At 32.3% G+C, this 19,632-nt stretch overlaps 2 protein-coding genes across 3 annotated transcripts in view; one reads left to right on the forward strand and one right to left on the reverse strand.

Moving 5' to 3' along the window:
• The window catches only part of LOC129943446 (microtubule-associated protein Jupiter), an 87,810-nt gene extending 73,976 nt beyond the window's left edge, over nt 1-13,834 (reverse strand). For both annotated transcript variants that reach the window (XM_056052913.1, XM_056052909.1), the window contains exon 1: nt 13,445-13,834. In XM_056052913.1, coding sequence (XP_055908888.1) covers nt 13,445-13,494 — 50 coding nt within the window. In that variant the 5' untranslated portion in view covers nt 13,495-13,834. The remainder of the gene's footprint in view (nt 1-13,444) is intronic.
• A 2,474-nt stretch (nt 13,835-16,308) lies between these two features.
• Nucleotides 16,309-18,128, forward strand: LOC129941873 (inhibitor of growth protein 1). The gene is made up of 3 exons (XM_056050640.1): nt 16,309-16,649; nt 16,711-17,555; nt 17,616-18,128. The coding sequence occupies exons 1-3, from the start codon at nt 16,514-16,516 to the stop codon at nt 17,820-17,822; spliced, it is 1,188 nt and encodes a 395-aa protein (XP_055906615.1). The 5' UTR covers nt 16,309-16,513; the 3' UTR covers nt 17,823-18,128.
• Nucleotides 18,129-19,632: the final 1,504 nt, after the last annotated feature.

Here is a 19,632-nt window from a genome sequence, read left to right on the forward strand (position 1 = left end):
AAAGATGTGGGATGTTGAAAAACAAGTATAATTAGGTAAGTAATGAATTATTAACATAATTCGTCTTGTACTTTTCATTGCTTCAAGGCTAAGGTTAGTTACTTAACCAGAGTGACCAAAATGTTTGAAGTTAAGACTATTATTTTTTTTTGTCGTTGGCTGTTTTCAATAACGTCAATTTTGTTAAAAACACATAAAATTTCGGTGCAAGAACATTAAGCTTAACTTTGTATTCTCATCAATAAATAAATCTACTCTATACTTTACTTCACAGCATTGAATAAAATTACTAGTAATTTTAGAGTGAATATTTTTTTTTCAAAAACTTTTAATACAAATAACTAGTTTGTTTAAAGAAAACATAACTATTCATTTTGTAACAAACATCTGCTTACTATTCTATGTCTAAAACAAATTTGATATTGACGTCTTGACGTTTTGGGTCTTTTTGGTTGGACTTAAAAGTCAAGTGTACTTACAATAAACAAATTTAACTTAACGAACTGAAATTGAACGCATCACACTAAATGATAGCAATTTCTTTACACCAAAACTTACGTTTTGAATTACTGGGTACCTACCACAAATAAAATCAAAAAAAGATTAAAAATCGTATAGAAAAACCTATACCGTTTACACTACTCGTACTTCATAAGAATAATCCCCTTTAAATACAATTCCAAACAAAAATAATTACGAAATGAAAAATTAAAGTTTTTATTTTATTTTCAGAAACGGAAAAACAAAAATGTATCTACTTCTTTATTCCATTACCATCAATTCTTGGCGTGGCGTGTTGTGTCGTCGACACTAAATCTTACTCATTTGTTCTTAAATTTTATTTTATTTTATTTTATTTGATTTTTTGTTTCACTTTCACTCTTCGTGCTTAAGTGATAAATAGAAGGTAAGGAATGGCCGGGTTCAGAGATGAGTATTTACTTCATATGTAGCAGATCTACTTCATTAATTTATTTGTATGTATCTGCTACGTAGCAACTTATTTCTGCTTCGTTTAAAAATTTTGTCTAACGCACAAAATTTCATTTAAGATGTGTTGAATTGATTCATTGTGCCTGTCATTCGCTGCATTTATGTGCATCAGCGGCAATAAAGAAAATTGAATTTTAAATTGAGACATACTTAAAAGATGTTTATTTTTATTTTGCTCACAGTTCTAAACGACAAACTGAATTTTGTGAATTTCAAGCAGCATTTAACCTTCAAATACATACAATTTTACGTTTAAGTAAGACTAGGTGGTGTATTTTGTGTTTTTTTCATTATCTGCTACATATTTTACAAATCTACTTCGTTTTTTTGGGCAAAATCTTTCACTTTTCGTGCTTAGCATTCTCATCCCTGGCCGGGTTGTTTTGTGTGTTCAAGTGCCGGCTTTTTGGAAAACGTGTTCGCGAAGTAGGCGACGAAAATTTCGCGAGTACATTATTATTACCCCGGGTAGTTGTATACTTCTACAGTCTCTCCCTACAAAATCATTCTTAGACCGAAATATGTATAAAAACCACATTTTATACTTAAACAATGTGGTGTGGTGTTATGAATTCACTTACGTGCATATACATACATAATATTTTTTGAAAACAATTTTTTTTAAAATTTGATATGAGTCACTCCTCCTCCGGGTGTTCGTGAAGAGTTTTGAAGTTTTTGTTTTTTCTTTTGTTTTATGGTATTGCACTTAACAACAACTGCTACTGCCACACTGTGTATTCGACTTGTTTTTGTGAATTTTTTTTTGCTTTTCATTAAAGGGAGTTTTAATGGATGTACTATATATACATATATTCCTATCAGATCGATAAAATCTATTTTATTAAGTGGTATTACTCATAATTCTACAAATACGCACCATTTTGTGAAATATCCATAAGCCATAATATCAGATTTTGCACTTATGTTTTTTTGTTTTGGAGAAAAATGTTGATGAACGATGTTTTCTTCGTTTTTTTTTTTTGAAACAAGCTACCCTGTCAGACGTTTTGTTTGCATGCAGTAGCATTCGTGGTCCTTTGAAGATAACGAAGTGCGAGTTGTTAAGAGAAAATTAAACATTCAACTACTTATGATCTCATGCGCGAGTAGTAAGAGAAATTATTTTTTGCTTAAGCGTTGCATGGAATAAATAACATACAAGGGGCTAACCCTTCAGCACTCCTTAAGATCTATATGTAATGAAACATAATCCTAAACAAACAGAGAGATCAATGTAATGACACGTTTCAATAGACTAAAAGTTTACGATACGATTCTATCTTTACTTATTGCGTGGCAAAGTATTTTTATTTGAAAATTGAAGGATAATCCATCTTGTCACACTTCTTGGTTTACAATAATATCACCATTGAATGTAATTATAAATAACAGCAACTACATGATTAACGTCGTCAAACCATGAGAGAACCTAACAACATTTATGTTAACCAGCCACTCACGCTTATTATATTGATTGAATACTGTCAAATTTTATAATTTCATTTTCAATGTTGGATAATAATTCACATAAACACTTAACCTAAATCTATTAGATGCAATTTATAGCCGGCGCCAGGGCATAAGCCAAGTATAAGCTCTTAATAAACTTTTTTCTGCATGAATGCAAAAGAAAACAAAAATAATACATTAAAAAACATTTGCCACCATATGAAATCTGATTTTTACAGAAAATTTAAAATTATTCTTACATTGGCGGGCGCAAACAGTTTGCTAAAAATGGAGTTGATTCAACTTTATGGCTTGCCAATATCACTGTTGTTAACCCTGACTGACGTATATACATTAATATGAAAATATTTAAACTCACTAGACCTCAACAGAAACAGATACTCACGCGTTTATTTATTCTTGTGGTTTTATTTTCAATTGATTGGAATTGTCGTTGAGGCTGATGATTCTTAATAAGGTAATGGAAAAGAAAAGTATATTTGCGAAATGAACTGGAGATACTCGTTATGAATACAAAATAATTTAATAAGAAACAACAAAACAAACAGATGTTTATTTATTTTTTGTTTGTTAAAAATTACTTTAAGCATTTCATTACTTTATGATCTTATTAGCATTACATCAGTTATATTGTATTTTGGGACGGTAAGTTCCAAATAAATATGATAGAAGTAAGGTAAATCTCTCTAGAAACCAGTATTTTATAGATACACTAACAACAAACAGCAGCTTAGAATTACCAACATCAAAAATGCTTTGACAAACACATTCTCCGCGAAATTTTATACCCATAACAAATTTAGAGGGAAATCTTTGACCGTAAATAACGTTGTAAGTGTTTTAGAATAAGGGATATATTAACAGTCCAATTTAAATTGCTAAAAATATGTACTTTTCCTGATCCAGTGATAGAAACTTAGCTAGATCTGTCCACAAAACATCAGCAAGGCAGTGACTAGATAGATCGTAGACCAGTGTGTAATGGCTGATTGCGATACCACATGAATCATGATGCTTTCTTCGAAGCTCAATGAAATCAGTTGAGTCCCTTACGAAACGTGTAAGATTGGTTATTTTAATATGATTGAGATCGTTCAGATGGTTATAGAAGAATTCTCATAGGTTCTAACGTTTTTGGGCTAAAACAGAGCATGCACTCAGGAGGGGAACTGTTTCATCTTCTTCCTCATCCTTACATCTTCTGCAAGCCATTTGAGAATACGCCTAGCCGAACGGCGTGCTTTCCAATTAGACAGTCTCCGATTATGACACCGATTATCGAGCTTATATGCGATCTGCTTAATCTAGTGTAGGCCAGATGTTCTTTATTCAGCTGTGAAGACTTGATCATTTTTGACATATAGATATGGCTTTCGAGAAAAACCAACATAAGCTTAGTTATCCTTTACTCTTACGTAATACATTTTGAAAAATTGTTGAGTTTAAATGGAATGTATGCATATTCATTGACACTAAAATAAAAACTTAATTTCAAAGTAAAAAAATGTTCATTCTATTTCTTCCACCTTAATATTTTTATAGTTTATATGCTATATGTTATATTCTGTCAAGAAAAACAGAAAACTTAGAATGTTAATACATGTATGAGCATGTGTTCAGGTAGTGAGTTCAAGTTGTGCGTATCATGATATAAAGGACCTAAAAACAATGTGTAACACAAATAAGGTTCACGAAACGATGATACCATATAGTAAATCATTTTTGTTAGTGCTCCCATTAATGTCAGGTCTTAGATGGTTTCGCTAGATAAGTAAATTTGCAAAAAGTGTATACGAAGTTTCATGTAAGTAGGGTAAGAATGAATGGATGTATGTAATGTATAGATGGTTTGAAGTACTTATGAATGTTAATTAAAATAAAAACAACTACAACTACAAACAACTACAACTCATGCAAAGCTATTATTAACGTATGTATGTGCTATCAAAAAGTTTAAATAAAATTGATTCAATGATGTTTTAAAAAATGTTTCCATTAAAATCTATTATACATCATCACATGGTAGTAATTAGCCACAAAAACTAACTCTATCCAAATTGTTTTTCAATATTTGATGCTTATGAATCGTTGGTCCAGACTGTGTTTCCACTTTTAACTAATTATAACTTTCTTTATGGATGAAAATCCCGATTTATTCAAGGGGTACAAGAAGATGGCCGTCAAGGAACAAATTCAATTAAGACATTGTAGGCTGATTTGGCTGCAAAGTTAAATGCCGATAGGTTTTGAATGAAAAGCATTAAATCATTGCTTGTTTTCTGGTTTTTCGATTTCATTGGAAACAGTGCGTATAATAATATTTATTCATGTTCTCTATCTACAATAAGAAAATTACTGGAAACCCAATCATTCAACTATAAACGTCAAAACTAATGCATGACAATATACATTTATCTGTCTTCGTATCGTTTCGACGATTATCGAATTTCGTGAATAGGCAAATGTATCACCCAAACGATAATCAGATTACGGATTGACCCCACTGATCACTTAAATCGATCTTCAATCCATATATTAGAAATTATCTTTACGGAAAGGGATTCAAGTCTGGAACTTATAAAATAAATGCTGGTCACTAAAAGGTCAACACTTTATTCCCAATCTTTTTTCCATTTTGTAATAATTATATTTGAAATACTTTAGGGTCGCCAACACAACCATACAAATGGAAGAAAATTTAAATCTTGGGTTAATTCTGGGACCCTTTATTGGAATTTTTTTTTAAATATCGATCGTTTCGATCTTACATATCGGAACGGTCCAGTAGATACTCTCTTTCAAATCGACTACTTGACTAAAGAATTTTGTGTAATTTTAGTTCGATTAGATCTTATTCAAGGCACAGTAGTAGAATTCAACTCAAGATTCAAGTTCGTTTCAGTAACTGATGTAAACAGTGTAAATTTATTCCTTTGATGGGAAAAAGAGAATTGTCTTCTTCACAAATTAGTGTGGGTTATATTCAATACATTTTGTTATTTCCGAAGCAAAACTGAAATGGATATCCACTCTTTCTGAAACATCCTGTATTTATATAGAATACCAGACGCCAAATGACATATTTTAAAAATCAACAAAAACGAAGCAATCATTCAACCATGCAATACCAACCGGCAGCCCGGCTATATACTACAAAAAAAAATGTTGTATGAGATCGTTTAGGTTCATAATATAAACTAGTGAAAATGAAAAGTACTGTTGTAAAGAAAGTAAAACATCGAAGGAACGCTGAAATAAAATTTTATGTGTGCACCCCATTTTTGATATATTTATTGTGGAGTATTGTCAGTTACATATTTGAATTTGTATACCATATTTATATAAGAATATATTTGTGTGTAGATACTCAGGTACCTAGACATGTGCAGGACAAAGAATGACTTCTGTTAGCCTTAGGGAATACATTTGTACAAAAATAGAGATTCACTTGTTTACTGCATACATACAAACATACATATATATTGCATTTGTGAACCCTTTGGCAATAAATTAAAGAGCGTAATCCATGAGACAAGCCTCATTAAGTAGAAATTTAGAAAAAGTAAAGAAGAAAAAGAATGGAAATTATAATAAAGGGGGTGATTTTTTAAAAGCTATACGAAAGTAAAAAAAAAAACGCATTAAACTCAGAAAAATGAGTGAAATCTTTATTTGAATCGATAGTAAGGTCCATATACTTTCATGTTTGAAGATTATTTGACTGCGCCTCAAATGGTCCATCCGCTTAGTCCAATTTCTTTTCAACATTTCGACCGGTATCTCACTGCTTCAATGTTGTCATCCAATGAGTCAATTGAAGCAGGCTTGTCTATATAGACACGAGCTTTAACATAGCTCTTACATTTTGGTCGAAAAAGTTGGATATCATCTCACGGTAGCGCTCACCATTCACATTTATTCCAATGATGCCACCAGCCGCACCAAACTGTGACTTTTTCTATATTCACTCCAAAATCAACAATTCTGCTTATTTACGTACCCATTGAGCCAAAAATGAGCTTCGTCGCTAGAAGAAGCGCACGATGAACTTTCTTACCAGAGCACGCATTTTGATACTAAAATTCAATAATTTGCAAGCGTTGTTCGTTCGTAAGACGATTCATGCTTAAATAAGTCCTAACTGAAGATGTTTGACAGTGAAACAAAACATGAAACGTGCGGCAGCTGTTTAAACCAGTCAGTGTTGCCAAAAAAATATTTTTAATGGTTTTGACTGAAGCATTTTATCGCCTAAAGCGTGTCGGTTTAACATATTCTTGAGACTTTCTGAATCAAAGTACTAGATCAAATTGTAAGCTAATCTGTAAAAAATGTTTTAGCCAGATCCAATCAATTGTTGGCAAGAGAATTGTCCATATATATAGATCAAATATCGTCGAATGATCACTTTATTATGGTGAACCCGTCGAAACCCGTAAGGTTTGCATTGACGGGATAATATTTAGAAACAAACACTTTTTTTACTTATGATGAAATGATACTTACCACAATTTGAATAAATAACATCTAATAAAGTTCTTAATTAAGGTTTATTAAAATTTCTTTCACGAGCATGCGTTTTGAAGAATAAGTTACAAAAAGTTGCGTCCATGTTCATTTTTAAGGATATCGTCTATCGTTTTGTTATTGTTATACATATATGTATGTATGCCTAAGAAACATTTAATAGAGCGAATTAAATGCATCGATGCAAATATAATTCGTCTGTTGATGAAAACAAATGTTATACATATTTTAGAGCAGTTGACGGTAATTAAATGTAAGCTTATTAAAGTTGAAAACAAGAACAAATGAAATTGAGAACGATTTGTTTTGTTTCCAAAGATGTAATGACATTCTAACATGATATATGCATGTATATATGTATGTACTGTACATATATTTGAAATCACTAAATTACATAAGGGGCTTCAATTGATTTGCAAACATTTCAATATATAAATAAGAACGCCAAAGGCAACACACTTGACGAGAAGTACTAAACAACAACAAAAAATCGGGATAGGGGCACGTGCAATACCTTTATAACGAATGGACGCTCCCTTTTCAGACATTCAACATATCCATGATTCGAAAATAAATAGCATGGGTGGTTGTTTTTGTAATTGTATAGAACCAGCCATTTCAGACAACACTCCTTCTTGCAATGCTTTCTCGCTTGTAAAATTATATTTTGTTGTGTCCGCTTAAATGTCATAGTGACGGTTTAGTCGACTGACTATTGATAAATGGACTGGACATATAAAAGGGGATAAGAGACAATACAGAAACTTCACGTCCCAAACTAAATTTTACCACGCTATGTCCTGATTATACTTTATTAGGGTTGTGCCTTGAAGCGATGCATGTCTAGGATAAAATGTAATAATGAGTGAAGTCTATACTTAAGCGCAATGGAATACATTCGATTATAATGCAGCAACTGGCCTAATTTCCTTTTTTTAACTACGTCTCAGAAAGGATAATAAATGCAGAATTAGGAATTAGACTCGGAAAATATATTGTGCGATAAAGTAAACAGTTCTTAATTCTTCTATTGCCTGCAATAGATGAGTAAAATGACTCACTAGTGTTTTGTATGCAGTTGATGTATAGATAAATAATGGACAAACCACAAAATTCGACCCCATGAACCTTAAGACTACAGTAATCATTGATTGACAAAAAAAATGTAGTTCTCATATTTGCTTGTTTTTCAAGAAGCCATCGCAAAACACATTTTACGATGCAAAACACATTTTAAGATGCATTTACTTTTCCAACCATGTCTGGATAATGTTATCTAAAAATAAACACAAAGTACAATTTTAAAGAATAGCCAACTTCTACCAACAACAAACATGCCCTTTCTTTGTGTTATCTTTTTAAGCGTATGCAGAAAACACATAGTTGCCAAAGAACCAAAGGAAATAAAAAATAAATAAATAAATAAAAATATAACAGGAAATTCCAAAGCAAATTTCTACCAGATTGCTTTTCAGATTTATTTAATTATATTTTAATAAATTCATAGTTAATGTACATACATTTATGTACATCAATAAGGAGAAAACACAGGGTATATACATAATCTTGTTAGTTAAGAATAATCTAACAATAAAGAAAGAATATTTTTACAGCGACAGCTTGAAATTTATTATAATGTATGTATTAAGTTTAAGAAATCTTGGTTTCAGTAAATCAATAATTTTGTTTTTATTCATATGAATAAAGTCTGTTTATGTTGAAACAATGCGTCTGAAAGAACTAGGGTTGTTGACACAGAAAATATCTCCAAGTAAATACATATGATTATTTCGTCATCAAAATATTATGGACGTCTTCGCTCTAAAAAGGCTGCGACAATGAGTCACTCAATTTTATTGAAAATGAGGGGGAATTTAGTGTTGCTTTTTTTGTTTTGGATATCTTTAATGCTAGGAAAAACAAAAGTTACAATAAAACATTGTTTTTGTTTCTGTTTATTTTATCGATTGGAAACATTTCCTTTTTAAACAAAGAAAACTCATAGTTACCAAAAAAAAAAATGAAAGGAATATTGAAGAGAACCCCAATCTTAAATAATTTTTTTTCTTTTGATAACCAATTTAGTTCAAGGAAACATTGAATATAATTCGTATTTATTTATTATTACAAACGTTGCTTTCAAAAAGAAAGGATGGCAAAATTATATGGGTGTAATATCGATTTAAGAAATATAAATCAATGAGCCATGATGCTTTCCTTTTTTGGTTCGATTTTAAATTGTGAAATTATCTTGTATATTTTTTTTTTATTTTTTTGTAAACAATATTTAAACAATTAAAGTGTACATTTTTCCGATTCAATAGCTTTTATTGACAAGCAATTATTCGGCCTTGGCTTATGAGTTTTTTTAAGACATAGTTTTTATTATTACAAAAAAATCTGGTGTTTCCCAACAAGGAAACCGTTTATTTTAAATTTTTAAAAATATTCTTGAAAGTATTTTTACTATGAATTGTTTTAATTGTTAAAATTTTTTAACAAAAGACGTTTTTAAAAAAGGGAAAATTTAATAATAATGAATCTAAAACAAGAAAATATTTGTGAACTTAAAAGACGTTGAGCTTGTTTACCAGGATGAATTAGATAATACCCATCATTTGACGCCAACATCTATTTCTTGAAAGATGAGGGTAAAAAAACATCCTTACCAAAGACTGAAACCTGAAATTCGGGCATATCATATAATTTTGTTTGTTAAAATTTCCACCAAATCCGTTAACTCTGTATTTTCTTGTGACGTTGTAGTTTGTAAATAATATTGCAGGTCGCTCCTTACATTTCCGGCTATTTCATTTAAATTTGGTTCTAACAACTTTACCAATTAGCTTGAGTGAATATTTTATTACAGAAGACTACTGAAAATGATGGGGTTCCGAACAAATGTTTTATTAAAATTAACCGTGTTACTACACATTCACATCTAGTGTTGGCCAAAATAATAAGAGTAAAATTCAATTACTACAACTGTATCACAAAAGTTTCTGTTAAAAAATATATACTTTTAATTACTACAACTGTATCACAAAAGTTTCTGTTAAAAAATATATACTTTAATGATTACATCAATTCTAAGTTAATATTATTTCCAATTATTAATGTGGAATTTAATTTTTAAAAAAATAATAACCCAAAATGTCGGTAAGACTCTTTTCATGCGAGAGAGTTTTTAAGAAAAATGAGTAATTTTAAGACGTCAGTACCTGGGGGAGTGATCTTTGTTCTTTAAAACTGCTTCAAACCTTCTTCGCATAGATCTCAATTACTTATTGACATGTTTCGTACCATTGTTCTTGGATATCTTTCCATAGCGTCTCCGTACTTGAGCTCTTCTGGGAGGATATTTTTTTTTTAAATCTTTTCAAACATTTTCTATTGAGTTAAAATCTACCTATTGTAAAGACCATTGTAAAACTTACACATTCTTTTGTTCAAAACATTTTGTCACGACTGTAGCAATGTGTTTGGGGTCATTATCGTGCTGGAATGTCCACATTACTGGCAGATTATCTTCTGCAAATGGAAGCATAACGTTTAACAATATTTGGCGGTACGTTTCTTTGGTCATTAGTGATCCAAAAGATAGGGCCTACTCCATTATAGGAAAAACACCCCCAAATTTGTTTATTACCGCCACCAGGCTTTACTGTCTTTGCGGTGTTTGTAGGATTTAATTATTCATTCTTTTCCCGTCTAACATAAATCCGGCCATCAGAACCAATCAAATGTACTTATATATTATATTTATATTGTTTTTTGCAGTTTCTTGGAATCTCTGATTCTTGGTTGAAGTTTGTGAATCGAATGCGCTGCTTTATGTTTCTTTTATTGCTTATTGATGCAACTCGCCACCGCTTTATGTTTCTTTTATTGCTTATTGATGCAACTCGCCACCAGGCGGCGCCGAAGAGTGGCAACTTCTGTCCCGTTCAAGCGATTGTCATGAAAATCAGTGTGGTGATGTTTTTTTAATGGGTAAGATATTTATGAAATTCCTATCAATAGAAGTTACCACCAGATGGCGCTTAACCGACCTGCAAACAACCTTTTCGATCGTGATTTGCAACGAGAAACATGTTTCTGACGAACTTCCGGCAATTTGTAGGACAAAACTTCTGCAGTTGATTCCCAAACATCTGGATTTGCGGCAACTCTTTTGGGTGGTAACCACACAGAGCATTCACTATTGAAACTACCTTGAATTTGCAAAACACTGAGGCACCCACATGCAACATCAGCAAAAATTCTGGAATGGCAAAAATACTAAAAACGTTTCAAATTATCATATTGGGCTAATATACAATGTCTCAAGATAAAGCATTGGAAGCGCTTGATCGTTCACTGAAAGGTTTGAGAGGAAACAGACGGATCTTCGTTGGCGCACTCATTTTATTTTCTGGTGATTTTCGACAAACACTGCCCAATAAACCATGTTGAACACCCGCTTATGAACTTAATGCAGGTCATTTACAGTTCTAATCCGGTAAATACAGAAATTGACTTTGAAAACTTACATGCATGTTCAACTACAACGGGTTACATCCACTGGAAATTTTGCAAAACAATTAATAGATACTGGAATTGTCGAATGGAAATTGTAAAAATCTACACAAAGTATCACCCACCAACAAACTTCTCTAAGACGAATTGGTTGAAAAGGTTTTCCTAAACATCGCACAAAACTACAAAAACCATCGTACTGAGCCGCGTGCTATATTAGCAGGCGAAAACATCAATTTCAATACCATCAACTTCACCATTCAGCATGGAATACCCAGCAAAACGACAACATATAGAAGTCCATCGATACTGTGGAGAATCAAAACGAGGTTGTCAACTATCCAACTGAGTGCCATTCGAGTTCAAACTTTTAGTACAAGCACAATCGTTACAAATGTGTGGATTAAATTTGTAGAATCTATGCATCTCACATGGGAAGCTCTATGCGGCTTGCTCACGTGTCGGAAAACCTTCATATTTATTTGTCTACGCACCAGATGGAAAAACAAGAAATGTTGTGTATCCCATAGCTCTTTAATAATTATTGAATTAAAAATAAACTTTGTAATGTCAAATTTTTTTGAAACAAATAAAATCAATGAAATGGCTAACTAAAAAATAAGTTTCAAGTTTACAAATTACTTCGTTTCCATGGTCTTCCTTTTTTCATTTGGGCTAGGTCCTTTTTCGTAACACACAGACAGACAAAGTCAATGAAATGGCTAACTAAAAAATAAGTTTCAAGTTTACAAATTACTTCGTTTCCATGGTCTTCCTTTTTTCATTTGGGCTAGGTCCTTTTTCGTAACACATAGACAGACAAAGTTACTCTCGTATTTATAATTTTCTTTATCAGAAATTAAGAAATAAAAAGATTACACTTACCAAACTATTAGAAACAAAAAGATTACACTTACTAAATTGTTCGATATTCTATTTTGACTCCCTACATATTTCTTTCCTAAATTCTTAAATTGCTATTTCTGCAGTCAGTATAAATGCATTGGGGCTAAAGTTTGCATAATATTCCTTTGTTAATTTTAATCTTCTGATTTCAACCCCAAATCTAAAACATAAAACCATCTTCTTTATTAGCCCTGCCTAATATTATGTAATAAATTAAAAAAAAAAAACTCAAAATCGATGGATTTGACGTTCTTGCAGGAAAAATTAGGTAATATTTACGATTGGCAACCGACTTCGATTCATTGCAGAACTCGGTGACTAATAAAACCAAAAAAGTATGTTCACTATTTTCAAGGAGAAGGAGACAACAAAGGAAAACAAAAACAGGAAAGCATTCTTGGCCGAGTAAATGCAATTCCAAATGAGCATGATTACATATTCGCACTGCAGATGTTTCTTTTCTACTTTAACTCAAAACTTCAGGGGACAAGAAAAACAGAACGAGTATTATTCACTCCACAAAGAATATATTTTTATTTTCACGTATCTTCCTAGAATTGCACATTGGTCATGAATTGCAGTTCGATGGAGCTAACTTGCACATTGCACACGCAAACGCTGGGGTCGACGGACCATTATTAAAAATCTTGCATTGAAAATACAAGAGAGCGTTGACCAAAAAGCGAAAGAGTAACACAAAATCAAAATCTGATTATTCATCTCTTCTTAAATAAGAAAAGTAGGTAGCTATGCAAGAATGCAAATAACTAATACTAAGTATGAGATACTGGGACCCAATCAATGTCAACCAGTTATTCCAACAGCAACAACTTCGGTAACTGTACAGCAAGAAGTGTTGTTTTTCCGGACCTATTTGTTCTCGGAAAAAGCAAGAAGACCATAGTACCACCGGATACAATGGATCTCAATTTCCAAAAGCACTCCCAGAGAGAGAGAAGAGCCCATGTGCTTGTATCGTACGTAAAATTCACAAGGCAAACAGAAAAATGCAATTTGATTAACTTACTTGGAAGATGGTTTGTTGTTTTCAGGAAGACCGGCAAAGTTGGACATCATGTTAATGGCTTATATTTTGTTTATCGGGCACAAGTATGAGAAATTTTCGAAAATGCAATTTGATTTTAATTAAAATAATTTTATTTTGCGTTCGATTTCAATAAATTCGAATAAAAATTCAGCACAAAATTAATTTGATTACTTGTGTTTGTTTTAAAGTTAATTACAAACTATTTCAATAGAATGTTTATTTTGAAATTAAGTTAACAAGTAAATAAGTAATTTATTTTTAATGCTAGACCAAACAAAAGGACGACACACAGACTTCAATAGGATAAAAAAAACTCAAAGGCGAACTTGACACGACTTGACAATACCAAATGAAATCGCAAATTAAAAGGAGAATCCCGTTGGACAAATTTAAATTGATCAAAACGGGTAGGATAGTAGATGGTAGAATATTTGTGGAATGTATGTGGACACAAAAGTAGATGACTGAACTGAATTACAGATGGCGCAGTTTTGAATAAAAAGAATTATAATTGAAGGTTATACAGAAAAATAGAATAGGAGAACATGTTTTTGGTCAGTTTATAAATGAGATTGACTTCAGACAGATTGACAGAGAAGGAGAATGAAACATAAAAACAATTCACTACTCAGTACTTTTTGCTTAGCAATTAAATTGGGGCGACTTTCCATTACCGCAGCACGAATTTCCTTCAGATTTTGTTTGCACGGTTAGGTAGGGCTCTCAATAGAACATGTTTTAAATATTAAGGCGAGGAAACACCTTTAAGTCATATAAACAAATATTTTTTTTTCTGACTTAACTCTACTTTTTTTGTATTTCTTTCTTTTGAGTGCCTTGACCAATTTTTTGAATCCATAACACGACGAACTAACACCTCCCCCTGCTTGGGATCACTATAGTATTTGAGGTGGGTACGAGTTTGGGTATTTGCAAAGTACTTTTTGCATTTGAGCTCTAAAATCAAAGAAATCCTAAATAAAAAAAACAAGTATGGCAAATGCAAATGTCAAAATCAACCATTTTTACGTGATTCGTATGTAAAAAAGTGAACGTTTAAAATTAATTTGAAATATAGAAATAAATGTGTCCTCGCTCTAAAATTACTGTAGTTATTATTTATTCGCACATATCTATCAAATAAAAAAACCGTGAGTCGAAATTCGTGCTGCGGTAATGGAAAGATGAGCCAATACCCGAATCAGACGTGTTACGCTGTTTAAATTAAGATTCAAAAAATAGACAAAATATAATAATAAAGAAAACAATAAAACATAATGGCACAAAATTTTAAACAACCTATTGTTAAGGGTTTAACAATTTACTAGTTAGCGATATGCTAAAATATTAAGCAATTTACTAAGGGACTCCAAAGTTGTCAACCTTTCTTGCCATTTCGCTAGCTAGTTAATTGCTGAATGCCTTTAATTAAAAAAAAAAAAACGAGCATTCAAACGTGTCTTAAAAGTGACAGCTCGTTAAATAAGCACAGCAAATATGCTTAAAAGAACCTATTAATTTAAATTCCCAACTGTTGACTGAATCATTCCGTCCACTGCTCTTATAAGAATAATTGTCCATACGTCATATGGATTTATCAAATTGCTAAAAGTTAATGTAGATATTTCATGACTTTTACTTTAGCAAATTGTTAAGAGATAGTAAGATATTAAAATCGTTTAAAATTAGGTTAGTCATCTTTTAAGCTTAAAAAATTGCTAAAACTGGCTTTGAAATTTTACTAGATTGTTTAAAATTTTGCAGCATTATCCCTCTTGATGCCATGTATATGATGACGAAACGGAACTAATTGAGTATATATGTAACTGTTTTAATGGCTCAATCAAAAAATTAATCTTTCATCTTAAACTGAGAAAAGCGTAAAAACATGAGTACCTTTCGACTTGATGTCGGCCCAAGACGTCGAGACTTACATATGACCCTTCCACAAGCATTTATATTTTTAATTTTGACATTACTTCCAATATATATATATATACATAATTATGTGAAATCTAACAAAAATAGGGGCATTCTTAAGCTAGTCGATACGTAATCAAGGCATTCTGATTGGTTACAATTTCCCCACTAAGTATAAAAGTTTCGGGTACAAAGTTAGTTGACTTGAACGTTTCACAATCAGGTGCTCAGTAAGGACATGAGAATTTTAAATTTAATTAATCTTTAAATATTTAATACAAATATATCATATTGAATAAATAAACAAAATTTAACTAGTTTCTTTGGAAAAAATAGATTATTCAGACAAAGAAAAAACAGGTGGCGTTTAAAAATGTATATATTAAAATTTGTTCCACCAAACTTAGCAGCCCATATCTAATATGTCAATGCTTTTGTATTATACTATTTAACGGTCGGTCCGACAGCATCGGTTAGTATCTTATCGATTGGAGGGCGTTTATATTGTATTAGTCTTTTCTCTTAAGTAAATAGGATAGTAGCAGGATAGATTTTCATCGAAAAACGAATGTTTGGCAAGTGAACTCCACAAAATGACAAAATGAATGTATTCGTCTTGATGAATCTACATGATGTCAATTAAAAAACATTAATGAAATGTCAAAATTTAATGATCCAGAAAAATAATTGTATCGAATGTATTCGACATAATAAATCTACATGATGATTCGTGAATAAATATAAATGAATTCCAAATCTCAATACCATTTGCAATTTTAATATTGGCGTAGAAATCTCATGTGCAAGAACCTTAACTCCAATCTTTTACATTTACCAGCAACTACTTTCGAAAAGCATTACAATCTACAAAAAATCTATTACTTTCTTCATATCACTCAATTTTGTAGTACACGCAATCCATTAATTTTAATATTCATTCAGATCCACAACATATAAATAAAATCAAAGCATCTTTAAGGTACAAAAATTGAAATAAGTTTTTTATATTAAACACTAACTGAAAACAGGCTCAAACTAAGCGTGATTTGTTTTTCGATTTCCAATGTATAAAAATTCAACACTCCAAAATTCTTCGATCGCAACAAATTGACTGAAAGTTTCACTAAAATGATAAATCCTGTAGCATCGGAAGCAATATTCTCTGCGACGTATGTCGACAATTACATTGATTCCGTTGAGAACCTTCCTGACGATGTCCAGAGGCACCTATCACGAATTCGTGATATCGACGTGCAATATCGAAGTAAGTTGAATCTCTTTGGAAGTATTTTCAAGAATTCTTTTAATCGCATAACCTTGTTTAGGCCATCTTCGAGATGTTGACTACTATTACGTGCAATGGAAAAGCTTCACAACTTCCTCCGAAAATTCTACCAATCGAAGAGCACGAGCTATGGCAAGAATGCAACAGAGTCTCATTTCCGCTCAAGAGCTGGGCGATGAGAAAATGCAGATTGTAAATCAACTCCAAGAATTAATTGACCAAAAAACTCGACAATTAGACTCTGATCAGAAGAACCTCGACTACGGAAAGGAAGAACAACTAATGCATGATCTCCCACAAAAGGTAACAAGAACTCTAAGTCCCGTTCCCCTTCAAGCCACTATTCCGTCGGCGAACAAAAATGAAAGTGCGTTTGTAAATGCAATTATAAGTAGTGGTTTGGTGGCAGGAGGACAGGGGTCGGGAAGCAATACTCCCACTTCGTCTCTCCAAGCCCCAGATCGCGCAATAACAAACCACGGTGTAGGCGTTAGCAATATGAGCAATTGCAATGATTCTCGCTCCAATAAGCGATCTCGACGACCCCGTAACGAAAACAACAACAGCAGCAGTGCCATGGAACTCGGTGGGAACGAGTCAAACTCTGCTAATGAAGGTGGTGGCCCAACTGGCCATAAATCCAGTGCAACGGGGCAATCATCATCTTCGGGTGCTTCAGCTTCGCAAAAAAAGTCATCTGGTCAAAACGCGGGCGCTGGTGGTGGAGGAGCAGGCGGAGGTACAAATTCAAGTAACAGCAAAAAGAAGAAACGCAAAGCTCGCGGCCAGAGCAGTTCCCAAGCAAATGCCCGAGACAATCGAGAAGATACTCCACCACCCGATCCAATTGATCCAGATGAACCGACTTACTGCCTCTGTGATCAGGTATGCATTATTTTTAGAAAACCTACCAACCCCCTATGTTGTATCGTCTTATTTTTCTAGATTTCTTTCGGTGAAATGATACTCTGCGATAATGACTTGTGTCCAATTGAGTGGTTCCATTTCTCGTGCGTATCTTTGGTATCGAAACCAAAAGGCAAATGGTATTGTCCGAATTGTAGAGGAGATCGTCCAAACATCATGAAGCCTAAGGCCCAGTTTTTAAAAGAACTCGAACGTTACAACAAAGAAAAAGAAGAAAAAACTTAATATTTGTGAAACGGTTTAAATTTAAGTTTTTTATTCTTGTACTAATGGAGTTTTTATTTCTTTTTTAACTTAAAACAAAGGCTTTCCCTTGTTTTATTTTTTCTTTCTACTATGTTTTTCTTTTTTGAATGGTTTTCTTATAACAAGCACTTGGTAAAAACTTTTCGTGTTAGTGTATTTTTTTCTTTTCTTTATGTTAAAAAAAGGAAATATCAGATGTAAAGAAAAGTTTATTTAATGCAATAAAAACATTTGTATTATATGTACAGTTTATGATAAAATAAATAATAAATGTTTTAAACAAAATGTGAATAGATTTTGGATTTAATGGGGCGGTTAGGATCTTGTTTAGTCTTTCATGGAAACATAGAAAGCTCACAACAAGCAAATCAAATTATGCTTTTGTGAGTCGGCTGAAAATTTCGTTCAAATCTTTGATGGAAATGATAAACTTGTGAACTTCCACATCGAGAAATTTATTTTGAAAACAAAAACTAAGCTCGGCTTTCTACAGTACTCTTACGAGAAGCGAATCGAACGTTCGACTTAAAGCGATCGTTTGAGAAATCCAATATAAAGGCAAATTGATATTTTAATTTCAACCTTCAAATGGGTTAACACCTCTTTTTCCAAAAAGGTTTGCTTTTGAAGTGAATATTGAAATGGTATTCACAAGATGAGTGATTTCAAAAACTTCGTTCGCTGTACCTTTTTTTTTGTGGGGCTACGCGAAAGACCGTGCTTATGCAGATAAACTTTTAACTCTTGAACATTTATAAACCAACATTCATCGAGTTTTACCTGAGATACTGGATAACACTGTGCAATCTTGGGGTTATAATGTTATATGGACTCTCGACTCGTTTTTGTTTATTTTTTTTTCTCGAAAAAATCTTTTACTGTCGATGGTTTGAAAGAAATACTTGTTTTGTAACAAATACGAACATCCTATAAAGCATTATCTATTTAGGGCTCCGTTCTACAGTTCAAATATTTTTCACTTTTAATTCTTTATTACTTGCAAGTAACGGTTCATTTTTATGTTGTTACTATGACTACCTTATATAGTAATAAAACTGTGTCAATGATTGCAAAGTAAAATACCGTTTTGCGAAAAAATGAAGATTGTTTGTGATTTGCGTTGATTTTAGCTGGATATAAATTTAGCCCGTTTTGCAATCAAAGAGTGTATTTTTATTTTTCGTGTTTTTTTTAAAGAAAATAATAATTTTTGAGGTAATTAAATATTCCTTTTAATAATCTATATTAAAAATATTAATTAGCCATGGCAAAAGGAAAATGGTGCTCAAAGGAAAAAAGAGATCTGATCTTGAAAATGAAGTCAAAAGGGCGGACGGTAACAGACATTTATAAGTTGTTAGAATGCTCCAGGAAGCTGGTTTATAATGCCCTTCGTCATTTCAAAAAGTTTGGAGTGATTGAAAACGTTAAACAAAACCCCGAGCCAGAAATACAACAACAAATGAAGATAGAATTATTTATAGGTTATCGACCAAGGATCCGTTTAAAACCTCCAGTGCCATTCGAATCCAACTTTCAACGAACTATGGAGTAAATGTTTCCTTATGGACCATAAGACAACAATCTACGTGGGTGCGTTGCTCAGAAAACACAGCTTGTATCAAAAACAAATCTGAAATCAAGGTAACAGTTTGCCAAAGCTCACCTAGACAAATTAATTAGTTTTTGTAAAAACGTGTTCTGGAGTTGTGAATCCAAATTCTGCCGGTATGGCGTCCAAACAACAGGGAATATGATCCAAGGTGAAACAGGGTGGAGGCAATGTTAT

This window comes from Eupeodes corollae, chromosome 1 (assembly GCF_945859685.1).
Source record: "Eupeodes corollae chromosome 1, idEupCoro1.1, whole genome shotgun sequence".
Lineage (NCBI taxonomy): Eukaryota > Metazoa > Arthropoda > Insecta > Diptera > Syrphidae > Eupeodes > Eupeodes corollae.